The following is a 13,780-nucleotide window of genomic DNA, read 5'->3' as shown; positions in this document are numbered from 1 at the left end:
CTCCTTGATCCACGGTACAAGGGTAAGGTTGCCGACCTTATCTTGCCATCGCAGAGGGAGCAGAGGATGAGACATCTCCGGGAGGCCTTGCAGAAAGCTCTGTGCAACGCGTTCCCAGAGACTGGGAGGTCACAAACTCCTGGTCCTGGACAACGTGTTGCTGAGGCATCAGTCAGAAGGAGCGGTGGAGAAGGTGGCCGTCTGACTGATGCTTTCAGACAATTTTTTAGTCCGCAGCCCCAAGGTATGATTGGTTCCAGCACCCATCGCCAGCGTCTAATTTACATGGTGCAGGAATACCTAGGGGCAAGGTCAGACTTGGACACCTTTCCCACTGAAAATCCTCTGGCTTACTGGGTCTTGAGGATGGATCACTGGCCAGAGCTTGCACAGTATGCAATTGAGCTACTGGCCTGTCCTGCATCCAGCGTTCTTTCGGAACGCACCTTCAGTGCTGCTGGTGGCTTCGTTACCGATCACAGGGTGCGCCTGTCCACCGAATCAGTTGATCGACTGACCTTCATCAAGATGAATCAGTCTTGGATCACCCACAGCTACCAAGCACCTGAAGCTGATGTAACCGAATAATTTTTTTTGAAATACCACATCCCTTCAAGACTGCCTATGCTGATGCTGAGTGACTGTCCTGTTATGTTGATTGTCTATCCTCTTCCTCCTCCGCTGATATGTTGGAAGAACATTTTTGGTTCTGGGTGATGCCAGCAGCCCAATTTTTCTGCCCCTGTTTAACAGGGGCGTTTAAGTACAATTTTTGATGCAATGCTTTGCAGCAGGGCTAATTCCTGCAAAAAAACTAGAGTGTATGGCAGAGGTTGCAGTGTGATGGCACCAGTGCCTAAGGCCCAATTTTTCTGCCCCTGTTTAACAGGGGCGTTTAAGTACAATTTTTTATGCAATGCTTTGCAGCAGGGCTAATTCCTGCAAAAAACTAGAGTGTATGGCAGAGGTTGCAGTGTGATGGCACCAGTGCCTAAGGCCCAATTTTTCTGCCCCTGTTTAACAGGGGCGTTTAAGTACAATTTTTGATGCAATGCTTTGCAGCAGGGCTAATTCCTGCAATAAAACTAGAGTGTATGGCAGAGGTTGCAGTGTGATGGCACCAGTGCCTAAGGCCCAATTTTTCTGCCCCTGTTTAACAGGGGCGTTTAAGTACAATTTTTGATGCAATGCTTTGCAGCAGGGCTAATTCCTGCAATAAAACTAGAGTGTATGGCAGAGGTTGCAGTGTGATGGCACCAGTGCCTAAGGCCCAATTTTTCTGCCCCTGTTTAACAGGGGCGTTTAAGTACAATTTTTGATGCAATGCTTTGCAGCAGGGCTAATTCCTGCAATAAAACTAGAGTGTATGGCAGAGGTTGCAGTGTGATGGCACCAGTGCCTAAGGCCCAATTTTTCTGCCCCTGTTTAACAGGGGCGTTTAAGTACAATTTTTGATGCAATGCTTTGCAGCAGGGCTAATTCCTGCAATAAAACTAGAGTGTATGGCAGAGGTTGCAGTGTGATGGCACCAGTGCCTAAGGCCCAATTTTTCTGCCCCTGTTTAACAGGGACATGTAATTACAATTCTTGATATAATATTTCACAGGAGGGCCCCTTCCTGTGCCCACCCAGAGTAACTGTGAGGACTTATAGTGTTGTGGCACCAGCACCACAACCACCAAAGGTCAATTTTTCTACCACTGTTCAACAATGGCATGTAATTACAATTCTTGATATAATCGTTCACAGCAGGGCGCTCCAGCGCCCACCAAGAGTCACTTTGAGGGCTTACAATGTTGTTGCAAAACCAACACCTTGTTCCGCCATTTCTGCAGAGCATATAGGGCAGGCCCCTACTTTCAAACATCCAATTTACAAACATCTCCTACTTGCAAACGGAAGGAGACAACAGCAAGTGAGATGAAAAAAGATGGACGACAAAACAAATTATACAGGGGTGATAACCCTTCCCTATGTTTTCCAAAAAGCTTAAAAATATTTTTTTTGACTGGAGCTACACTTTAAAAATGTACCAGTTGAAAATTACAAACAGATTCAACTTAACACAACAAACCTACACAGTCCCAGTCTTGTTTGCACCGCCTGTATACTGCTGTTCTGAGTATATAGGGCCTGGGGGCCACACGCATTTCCTTTTTTTAATATGGGTACAGGGTTCCCCATAATATGCGTACAAGACCCAAATAGGCTGGTAATGGGCAGGGAGGGCTACCCATGCCATTTTTCTGAATGATTTTCAACCATATTGCAGGAACCAGATATAACATTAAAACCGCAAGCAGTTTTAAATGGTGTTATTTCCGCTTAATGTCATTTTGTGCAGGGACTGTTCTAAACACGGGAAACACGTGGCACTTCACAGGCATACTACAGACACCCACCAGGCACCATATTTAAAGGAATATTTCACTTTTTTTTTTTCACTTTAATCGTCATTAAAATCAGTGCTCCCACCAAAACGGTAGTTTTTAAAACTTTTTTTTGCAGTGACCCATGTCCCCTGAGGCAGGAGGCAGGTCGCCAAACCCTTTTTAGGACACTATCTTGCATATTAGCCGTTAAAATTAGCACTTTCCAATTCGAACGTTCGAGTCCCATAGACTTCAATGGGGTTCTAACGTTCGTACCGAACGCGGGGGTCGTTCGCAAGTTCTGGTGCGAACCGAACCGGGGGGTGTTCGGCTCATCCCTACTCTGGGATATCTAAACCCGTTATTTCTTTGATAGTTGACAGAACGGTCTTCCAGAAAGTTTTAATTTTGGGGCATGTCCACCATATATGTACCACAGATCCTATTTCTGCACATCCCCTCCAGCACAAGTTAGAACTCCCACTCTGAAATTGGTATATTCTGTCTGGCGTTAGGTACCACCCGGCCATACACTTGTAGTTAATTTCCAATAGACTACAGTCTGGGGAGATTATATGTGGCATTTTTAGTATTTTCTTAATCTCAGCCTCTGTACTTCTTATCCCAATCTCTTCCTCCCATTTTTTAATATATGCGGGGGGATCCGTGATTTTCAATCCGCTCAATATTTTATATATCCTCGCAATCCCTCTCCTTCCTTTAGTCACCGAACACAACTGCTCTAGTGGGAGCAAGTTGCCTACTGACGTTATCGGATGTGGGAGGGATTCCACAAAATGTTTCAACTGAGCATACCTCCACCAATTAATATCTAACACCTCTTTTTTTCATTTTTAAATCCTAAAATGTGCAAATTTTAACTTTATTAGTAATATCTTTTACCTGTGCTCCCTATTTCTAAACCACCCCCCAAATATCCTATCTTTCCCTGGTGAAAATAGTTGGTGTCGCATAAGGGTATTAACGGGGAATTATAATCCCATTTTTGTTTTTTGTGAACCCTATCCCATATTACCATTGCAACCCATGTAATTATGTGCGTATGAGCATCTAATTCTGTTAACTGTGGCGGGATCCAGATCACTTTTCCTAGTGCAACATTACTTATCCCTTTCTCTAAATTAACCCAACTTTTCTCTTTGTTATCCCTAACCCATTCCACCACTCGTGCCATTAAAATTGCATAGTAATAGGTTTTAATATCGGGAACCCCCAACCCCCCTTAAGTCTTATCTCTAGAAAGTATTCCCATGCTTATCCGTGCTTTTTTATGCCGCCAGATAAACCTGCGAAATTTAGTTTATTAAAATAAAAATCGGGTTTCAAAATTGGTAACATTTGAATTTTATATAAAATTTTAGGGAGTGTTATCATTTTTAAACAATTTATCCTATTAATTCAAGATTTCTGTCTAGGGGCCATTGTATTTAATTCTGATTTAATATCGTTCATTAACGGAATAACATTTTGTTGGAATAACAAATCACATGAAGGTGTTATTTTAACCCCGAGATACTGAATTTGCTTCTCCCTCCAAGTAAATGGGAAATTTTGTTTAAGTGTTTGAACCTCCTGTGGGGCGAGATTTATATTTCGAATTTCGGATTTTGCGGGATTCATTTTTGAGTTTGAGACTTCCCCATACCTTTTCAAGATGTTCAATAGGCTCGGGAGGGTTGTCCTAGGACTGGTCACGTAGAACAGAACATCATCCGCATAGGCGGCTATTTTATGCTCGACATTGTTAATCTGCTTTCCCTTAATATCGGGGTTCGATCTTATCCTGGATAGCAGTGGTTCCATTGATATAATAAATAGTAAAGGAGATAGGGGACAACCCTGCCGTGTCCCATTGAACATCTCGAAAGGCCGTGATCGGGACCCGTTTATTTTGACCCTCGCTGTGGGATGTTTGTATAGGGCATTTATCCAGCTTAACATCCTAGGACCAACTCCATATACCTCCAGGGACTTTTGCATGAACCCCCAGTCTATTCTGTCGAATGCTTTCTGAGCGTCTATAGACAGTAGCAAACCTGGGGGTCCACTTTCTTTCAGTTTCAACTAGAAGGGTTCTGATACCGTTATCCCTACTCTCCCTACCCCGGATGAATCCCACTTGGTCTGTATGAACCAAGTCATTCATTACCATTTTTAATCGACTGACTAAGGTCTTTGCATAGAATTTTACGTCTGCATTTAATAGAGAGATGGGCCGATAACTTACTTGAACACAAAGAGGGATCTTTTCCCTCCTTCGGGATGATAGTAATCTCAGCTTCTAATGCTTCCCGTCGTATCTCCGACTCTCCACCTATCCCGTTCATATATGATACCATTCTGGGCGTCAATATCTCACTGAATTTTTTGTAATAGGCGATCGTAAACCCATCAGGGCCTGGACTTTTCCCTGATGCCGACTCTTTTATTGTTCTGAGCATTTCTTGTTCTGTTATCGGGTCCTCCAGTGGGGCCGCTTTATCTGGGTGTATTTTCTTTAAGCCACATCCCTCGAGGAAGATTCTAGTATCCTCTGCTCTTTTTTTAATATTAACTATGGGTTCCTTTTGATTTATTGAGTATCATTTCCCGTAGTATTCCTGAAAGGCCTGTGCGATCCCTGGGGTAGAAAAAACCTTATCTCCTTTTCCTGTTTGTATTCTCTCAATGAAATTGGACTTATTTTTCTTTTTTAACATTTTAGCGAGGTATTTGCTCGACATGTTCCCCCACTGACACCTCTCTTTCTTAATCCGATAGTAAATTGATCTATTTTCTTGTTCAATGACTTCTTTTAAACCCTCTTTTTTAATAATGAATTCCTGTTCTGCCCTTTTATCCCCCCCATTTTTGAGTCCCTGTTCAAGCACTTGAATTTCTTTGACTAACCCTTCCCTAATCTGTGCATTTGCTTTTTTCTTCACAGTTTAAATTGAGATCAGAATCCCCCTGATATAGGCCTTATGTGCTTCCCACACTGTGGCTTCCGAAGTGGCGCTACCACTGTTTGTTGTAAAAAAACATTCCAGTTCGGCTTTAATCTTTTCAACAACCTCAGTATCTTGTAAAAGTACATCATTCAATCTCCATCTTTTATACTCCTTACATTCCCCCTCTTTCCTTAGTTTTATTGATACTGGGGCATGATCTGAGAAGACCAATCAATCTTTGAACTGTTCACTGCTTTTAGCATCCTATGTTCGACTAAAAAGAAATCAATCCTCGAGTACGTCCCGTGCACAACGAAGTAGAACGAATAGTCCCTTACTTTTGCTTGTTGTATTCTCCACACGTCCATTTTTTTTTTTTCCGCAATTCCTTCTCTGTCCGCTGTGCACGAGACGTACTATCCACCGTTGGATCCATACTAAAATTAAAGTCTCCCGCCAACAACACCAAGCCCCTTTTAAACTGCATAAACTTATCTACTACTCCCATAAAAAAACCCTATTTGATTTCTGTTAGGGCCGTATATATTATCTATTGAATACATAGTTTCCTCTATTCTGCCCCTTAGGAACAAATAACGTCCCTCCGGGTCTGCTCTTCTTTCCTCGGGTACAAACCTTATCCCGCTCGCAAAGCCTATGGCGACTCCCCTCGCCCGTTTGGATGGGGAGTCTCCGTAGAACCAGTTCGGGTACTCTCTGGACCATATCCTTAAACTTGAGGCCTGTGCTATATGCGTTTCTTGGAGGAGAACTATGTCAGCGTTTAAATATTTAATTTCTTGCAAAATATTCGCTCTTTTAATTTGGTTATTAAGTCCCCGGACATTATAGGACACTATCTTTAATGTGGTCATCTGGGATTTTGAAGCCTATCTGCAGCCCTTCCTACCCTTTTGGTCGCTTCGGGCCTCGGTTGTCCCTTACCCTGAGTAGAGGAGAGACCACCCCACCCCCCTCCGTCTCCACCCACCCCACCCTCCCCCACCCCAGAAATGAGGGGCAAATGTCCCTTCCCCCCATACCCTAAAACCCCAACCTCTTTATATTCCACCCTCCCTCCCATCCCCCTAATCCAAAAAAGGGGTAGTGCCTTACAAAAGGCTCTGGGATCCATGGTCACTCACTGGACCTTCCCTGGTTCCCTCCCCCCAAGGTTGAGCTCTAATTGTAGTGCCCTCTACAGGCGTCTGCTCCCCCTGCTTGGGGTACCGGGACCTGATCTATCCCCAAGGCTTTTTATGACTAAGGATCGTCCTCCCAACCAGATGCGTTTCCTGAAGGACACATATGTGGGGGCTGTAAGTCTTCAGGAATTGGAACACCAGTGACCGCTGCACAGGGGGGTTAAGGCCCCTGGTGTTCCACAAGACAATTGTTAGCGATGCCATTTGATTGTCACACGCATCAGTGTAGGATATTTTTTTGTACGGGCCAAGCCCCACCCGGATGGAGCTGAAACAAACAACCTTCCCCTACAGAGAGAGTAGCCTACAAGGGGAGGTAAAATTGCAGGCCCATATGACTGTGTCAAACATACATTTTCATAATAATCGGATGAACAATAACTAAAACTGAAACCATAACAAAACAATCCCCCCACCGCTCCCGGCCAACCCCCCAGAACAGTGGGTGGCGTTCCTTCCCAAAAACTGCCACGTCATGGGGGTATCGTGTGCAAGAGGCTTACTGTACATGTGCTTTCTGACCCATAGCAGCTAGGGTCGTCCGAATGATAAGTAAGGTGCCAGTCTCCCAGCAAGCTGGGGGTACAAACTTAGTGCAATCAGTCAAACGTTCCTGTGGTGTTCGTGAGCTTCTGGCATATACCCAGTCTCCCAGCAATGGGCCCATGTGGCAAAAAAGGGGAGGGAGAGGAGGGGGCAGGAAGGGGTGGTGGTAGACCCACAACTACAGGGGAGCGTTGGCTGGTAAGACTCTGCACCTTCAAGAGAAGGAGGACCATTCGGATGATAAAAGGGAAGGGACCCCCCTCATCCCCCGCAGCTATGCCGCCCCAAGGGGGGAAACAAAATCTCTCACAGAGAACGCCAGATAGTCACAAGCAGATGTTTAGCAGGAACAACAAGAAAATAAAGCGATCAAAACAGGAACCGTAAGAACTGTACTTGCTTTATCCCACACAATCGATCCAGGAAGACGCCTCTTCCGGTGAAGTAAAGAATCTCACCCGCTCACCATCTTAAACCCAAAGTCTGGCAGGGAATAACATGCTGTACTTCAGATTTTTGGAGCAAAGGCGGGATCTCACGTGGTCAAATGATTTCCTCTGGCACTGCGTTTCAATGGAATAGTCTGGGAAGATTAAAAGTTTAGCATTCTCATACTTCAGATCCCCCACCCCTCTGGCCTCTCTCAGGATAAGGTCCCGATCCCGAAAATTCAGTAGTTTGAAAATAAACGTGCGAGGGGGGTCTCCTTGTGGACCTCTGACTGTGGGGATCCTGTGGGCACGTTCAACCACAAAATGAGGGGAGAAAGATACACGTGGTAGAAGGGTCCGCAGCAGCTGCTCCGTGAACTGGGTGGTGTCACTACCCTCCGCTACCTAAGTCCTATGATGCATAAATTATTGCATCTATTGCGATTGTCTGCATCTTCGGCTTGCGATTCAAGGTGTTTGACTCTGACTTTCAAGGAGTGTATGTCGGCTGTGTGTTCTCTCTGCACATCTTCAGCTGCAGACACACGCTGTTCCACCTCTGTCAACCTGCCTCTGAAAACATCAATGTCTCTCCTTATTAGGCCCAGTTCTATGTACACACTGTCCATCTTTTGGTCAGGGCTGTTTTACAGTCATTATTCGCTTCTAATAGGGGCCTGGGGAGCAGCAGCCGCATGACTCACCTCCTCTCCCTGGAATGCCATCATGTGCTGGCAGGCTGCTGCCTTCCCGCCGTCATGGTACGCAGTCCCAGCCTGTTTCAGAGTCTGTTGGAGCGGTGCCTTTATTGCCAGGCATGGACAGGCGGGTCCCGGGGCTGAGGTGAAGGCGTTCGGGCGGTGGATGGGCTCCCAGCACAGCGGGATAGCAGGATGGATGATCCGGACAATGGAGCGGAGTTAAAAGATGTCCGCTCCCGTCGCCATATTGGACACACCCCCAAACTTTTAAACTTAACTGTATAAATTACAGTATTTTCATTTTAAAAATCTTATTAAAAGTAAACAAAATCATTAGCCTTCTCCAGTATCTCACAAAAGTGAGTACAACCCTCACATTTTTGTAAATATTTTCTTCTATCAGTTAATGTGACAACACTGAAGAAATTACACTATGACACTATGACGCTACAATGTAAAGTAGTGAGTGTTCAGCTTGTATAACAGTGTAAATTTGCTGTTCCCTCAAAATAACTCAACACACAGCCATTAATGTCTAAACCGCTGGCAACAAAAGTGAGTACACCCCTTCTCAGAGGTGAGAATTGCATCCCATCACAGTCCCCCCTTACATCACAATCCCATTTGTATTTGTATGTCCTCAGTCCCCCTCACATCACAGTTTCCCACTTCACATCAGTTTTCCCTTCATATTAATGTCCACTGCCCTTGCACACATACCCCCCCCCCCCCAAAACTGCTGAGGTTACATTTTCATATTAAAAAGCTGGTGATTTGTTGCTAGTAGGGATGAGCCTGATCGCCCGTTCACTGAATATCGAACAACTTGGGGTGTTTGCGGCAAATTAGAAAGCTGCGGGACACCCTTTAAAAGTCTATGGGAGAAATCAAAAGTGCTAACTTTAAAGGCTTATATGCATGGTATTGTCATAAATAGTGTTTGGGGATCTGGGTCCTGCCCCGGGGGGACACGTATCAATGCAAAAAAAAGTTTTAAATACTGAAGTTTTTTCAGGAGCAGGGATCTTAATAATGCTTAAAGGGAAACAATAAAAGTGAAATATTCCATTAAATTTCCTACCTAGGGGGGTCTATAGTATGCCTGCAAAGTGGCACATGTTTCCTGTGTTTAGAATGTTTAGAACAGTCCGAGTGCAAAATGACATTTCTAAAGGAAAAAAAAGTATTTTAAAAGTACTTGCGGCTATAATGAATTGTCGGTCCCGGCAATACACATAAAAGTCGTTGAAAAAAATGGCATGGGATTCCACCATAGTCCATTACCAGGTCCTTTGGGTCTGGTATGAATATTAAGGGGAACCCCAAACCAAAGTTTTTAAAAAAAATTGTGGTGGGGCCTCCCCAAAAATCCATATTAGACCCTTATCCAAGCACGCAACCTGGCAGGCCACACCCCGCGCCAATTTTTTTTTAAAAATGGCATAGGGGTCCCCCTAAAAATCCATACCAGACCTTTCAGGTCTAGTAAGGATTTTAAGGGGAACGCCCTGCCAAAATGTTTAAAAGAATGGCATAGGGGTCCCCCCAAAAATCCATACCAGACTCTTATCCGAGCACGCAACCTGGTAGGCCACAGGAAAAGAGAGAGTGCAACCCTGAACTGTACCAGGCCACATGCCCTCAACATGGGGAGGGTGCTTTGGGGTAGCCCCCAAAGCACCGTGTCCCCATGTTGATGGGGACAAGGGCCTCATCCCCACAACCCTTGCCGGTGATTGTGGGGGTCTGTGGGCAGGGGGGCTTATCAGAATCTGGAAGAATTTAACAAGGGGACACCCAGATCCTGGCCTCCCCCAAAAAAGCCGCACGCCACCACCGATTTGCCTTCATGGGAGACACCTGCTGTAATGACCGGCCTCTTAGGTGACAGTTCTTTTATAACTGAGGGAGGGGCCACACAATGATTTTGCCAAGGGATCCCGCCTCCCTCTGATGCACGGGTAATCCCTATGGCTTCCCTGTAGCATTAGAGGGGGCGGGGGGCCACCCAGTGATGTAAATGAGTAACCCCATCCCTTCTGACGCTACGGGGAAGCCATAGGGATGTACCCATGCATCAGAGGGGGCAGGGTCACCTGGCGACATCACCATGTATATAAAACAACTGTCACCTGAGAGGTCAGTCATTATGGCGGGTGCCTCCCATGGAGGCAGATCAGTGGTGGCGTGCAGCTTTTTTTTTTTTTCGGTCCGTCGGAGCGAGAGTAGATGAATGAACTTCATGGGACACTTTTATTTTTTTATTTTTTAGGTTCTGGGGGGTCCCCTTGTTAAAGTGGACTTCCGGATTCCGATAATCCCCCCACCCGCAGACCCCCACAACCACCAGGCAAGGGTTGTGGGGATGAGGCCCTTGTCCCGTTCAACATGGGGACACGGTGCTTTGGGAGGCTATCCCAAAGTACCCTCCCCATGTTGAGGGCATGTGGCCTGCCAGGTTGCGTGCTCGGATAAGGGTCTGGTATGGATTTTTGGGGAGGCCCCACCACAATTTTTTTTTTAAACTTTGGTTCGCGGTTCCCCTTAATATTCATACCAGGCCCAAAGGGCCTGGTAATGGACTGTGGGGAAATCCCATGCTGTTTTTTCAATGAATTGTATGTGTATTGCCGGGACCGACAATTCATTATAGCTGCGAGTACTTTTAAAGCTTTTTAAAAGCGTATTAAAATCACTGCTCCTGAAAAAACGGCCGTCCCCAAACACTTTTTATGACAATAAATTGCATATAAGCCTTTAAAAATAGCACTTTGATTATTCATGTTCGAGTCCCATAGACTTTAATGGTGTTTGCGTCTTCGAACTAATTTTTTGCCTGATCGCATTTTCTGTGGCAAACTGAACTGGGGGAGTGTTTGGCTCACCCCTAGTTGCTAGGACCACCCCGCGTCCTACTCATCATATTGAATATCAGAATGTATCACTGACTGCCAACAATAAATGGTTCCAGCTGCTGCTCTACCCAACATTTTTATTTGCCCATATAGTCTCACAAGCTGATGACATCAAATTCCAAAGCCCATTGACGCAGAGATTCTACCTCAGTACTCTCTATGAAGCTGTTAAAGAGGACTGTTATAATATGTATGTAGTATTACTTATATTTTCATACTCTGCAGCTGATAATAGAAGCCACACAGCACTAAAGCCTTTTTTATAGAGAAGATGGAGTATAAGGGCACATAATAAACACCTGACAGATATTCCACCCTTTCCCACTATGTCTATAAATGTAATCAAAGCTGTGGCTGGAGTTCCAGGTATGGCTCATGGGACCAGAAATGACTTACCTCTATAAATGTCTTATGAGGTTTATACATGTCAATACTGAGCACATTTCCGATGATTGGCAGTGGTCTGGGTCCAGGGGGGAAATTCTTGTACTTGTCTTCCTTTGTACTGCTATATACAAGGGCCAAGAAGAGGATCACAGCAACTGACAGAAGAATCGTCACAGGGTCAGCTGGAAACATTGTTCTGTAATATCTACAGAGGAGGAACAAAGGCATTATAAGTGAATTACAAAGCAAACAAATAGTAAGCGCTTCTTGGAATGACAAGTTGTAAAAGCCATTCATGGGTATGATGTGATCTGTAATGATAGAATAGATGCAATTGTACATGTGTAGTACACAAGATATATTACGTAATTTAGTTATTGAAGAGCTGCAAGTCCAAGAGCCTTTTACTGATTCCATTCAGTGGAGAACCACAGTAAAAACATGACATTTATGGTTATGGCAAGTGAAAAACTACCCTTGTCTGTTCATGTTTTTGAATATATGACTTGGAAGAATAAGTCATGTAACATAAAATGAAACCTGCCTCTAATAATGACCAGCATCAGTGGGCAACATAGTAGTCATTATTCACAATGCATTTGACAGGGGTGACCAACCTAGGGCATTAGGGTGTGCACCCCAAAGCTCAAAGACAGAGTAACAGAGGCAATGGTTGGAGTATACACATGCCACGGCCATGATGCTATGCTTCGCAGCCATGGAAAACGTTGTAGTGAATAAAGCACATCTGAATGATTCCTTCATTTTTCTTTTATTATTTTTTAGTATTAAAATTGTTCTTTTTTTTACTTTGTTTATTATTTACATTTTTTAACTATCTTTGTTGAAATATTAGGGGTCTGAACAGTCCCCTGATGTCTCACATTTAAGAATGAAAAAGGAACTGAGGACATAGATCAAATAATGCCTTTCCCTGCAGCTGCAGCTGCACAGATACATGAATAGAAAGTGCTTACAGGCTGACTGTGTTTATTCAGAAAAGGAAGGGGGCAATAAATGAAATAATTACAAGCCCCTTCTACCTCCATCCTAAAACATCCCCCTGTGTGCCCACAGCAGCTGTTGGTGGAAGAAGAGGGAAGCCAGCAGTGCTGCAGGGGAAAGGGGCACACAGAGGGGGATGAGGGTGCAGATGCTAGAACTGATCCCCCCTGCAGCATAGCACAAAGAAAGCTACAAGAATATCACAAAATACTCACAATACCCCAGAATTCTATCTCCCTTAAAGTATAACCATAGGCAAAACTTTTCACCTTTTCTATTTGTTCTGTTTACCATGATCATTGAGAGTGAAAGAAAATCTCAAATTTTGGGTTGTCCCCAGAAAAGTAATAGAGGGGAAATCTTCCAATGGGGACACTGGTTCTGGCGACTCGGGCGTCCCCAAGGAATTCCCTTAATTTACAGGGATTTCCTTTCACTTTCTGCTTAGTTATGAGACAAGAGGTGAAGGGGAAATCTCCACAATAGGACACAGAGGGTGAAAAAAAATCTAAAATAAGTTATAACTCTCCCTTGCTCTATCCAAAATGAAAAAAAAAAAAAAGTTTTGCCTATAGTTCTACTTTTTTAACACATTTTCTCTATTAGAACTGCATAAAGTTTGTGGATTAAAAAAAACTTACTGTATTCTGCTGTAGGATATCCGGAATGTCTTTCCTCTCCTTTGTTCTAGCAATGTATAACCTGTATTTACTTCCTGGAGGAGTATATAAGCCCAGAGTAATAGCCTTAAATAAATTCCGAGTCAGCTATTACTCCATCCAACAACTAATAGTACATGTAAAGTAGCTGCTTTGAACTGTGCAAGAGTCTGCTATATCACAGGTAATGGGTAGGTAAAAGGTGATACTGATTTCTAGCTTGAGTTTGTGGTGAAAATGCTATAGGTGCATCCCAATGGTTGAGGGAGAGCAAGAGTAGTACATTTAAAAGGATATCAACATCTTAACAAGGATAAGGGTAGAGGAGGATTAAAGAAGAAGATTCCATTTACAACCATGGATGATACAACATTTGCCTTCACAGATACCCAGAGCACTTTATATAAAGTGTGACCGACGCACTTGGACTTTATGTATGAAAATAGAGACTGCTTTATACAAACATATATGTTGTTGGTATTTATGGAGTAAATGTAAGAAGTAGCACTGTATACATTAATTTATTTGCAACATAAATATTCAAGCTGCTGATTTACCTCCTACCAATCCAACACATTCTGGAATCATCTAGAAGACAGGGGAAAGCA

General features: G+C 44.0%; 1 protein-coding gene across 1 annotated transcript in view; it reads right to left on the bottom strand.

Annotated features, from left to right (window-relative positions):
• The window catches only part of LOC143989067 (cytochrome P450 2K1-like), a 69,431-nt gene extending 56,119 nt beyond the window's left edge, over nucleotides 1–13,312 (bottom strand). The window contains exons 1-2 of the mRNA XM_077489079.1: nucleotides 13,155–13,312; nucleotides 11,518–11,713 (exon numbers count right to left, since the gene is read on the bottom strand). Coding sequence (XP_077345205.1) covers nucleotides 11,518–11,700 — 183 coding nt within the window. The 5' untranslated portion in view covers nucleotides 11,701–11,713; nucleotides 13,155–13,312. The remainder of the gene's footprint in view (nucleotides 1–11,517; nucleotides 11,714–13,154) is intronic.
• Nucleotides 13,313–13,780: the final 468 nt, after the last annotated feature.

This window comes from Lithobates pipiens, unplaced genomic scaffold, assembly GCF_037356315.1.
Source record: "Lithobates pipiens isolate NorthernLeopardFrog02 unplaced genomic scaffold, aLitPip1_a1.2 Scaffold_18, whole genome shotgun sequence".
In the NCBI taxonomy this organism is placed as follows: Eukaryota; Metazoa; Chordata; class Amphibia; order Anura; family Ranidae; genus Lithobates; species Lithobates pipiens.
Note: the sequence above shows the minus strand (reverse complement) of the source record. Positions and strands in the feature narration are given on the sequence as shown.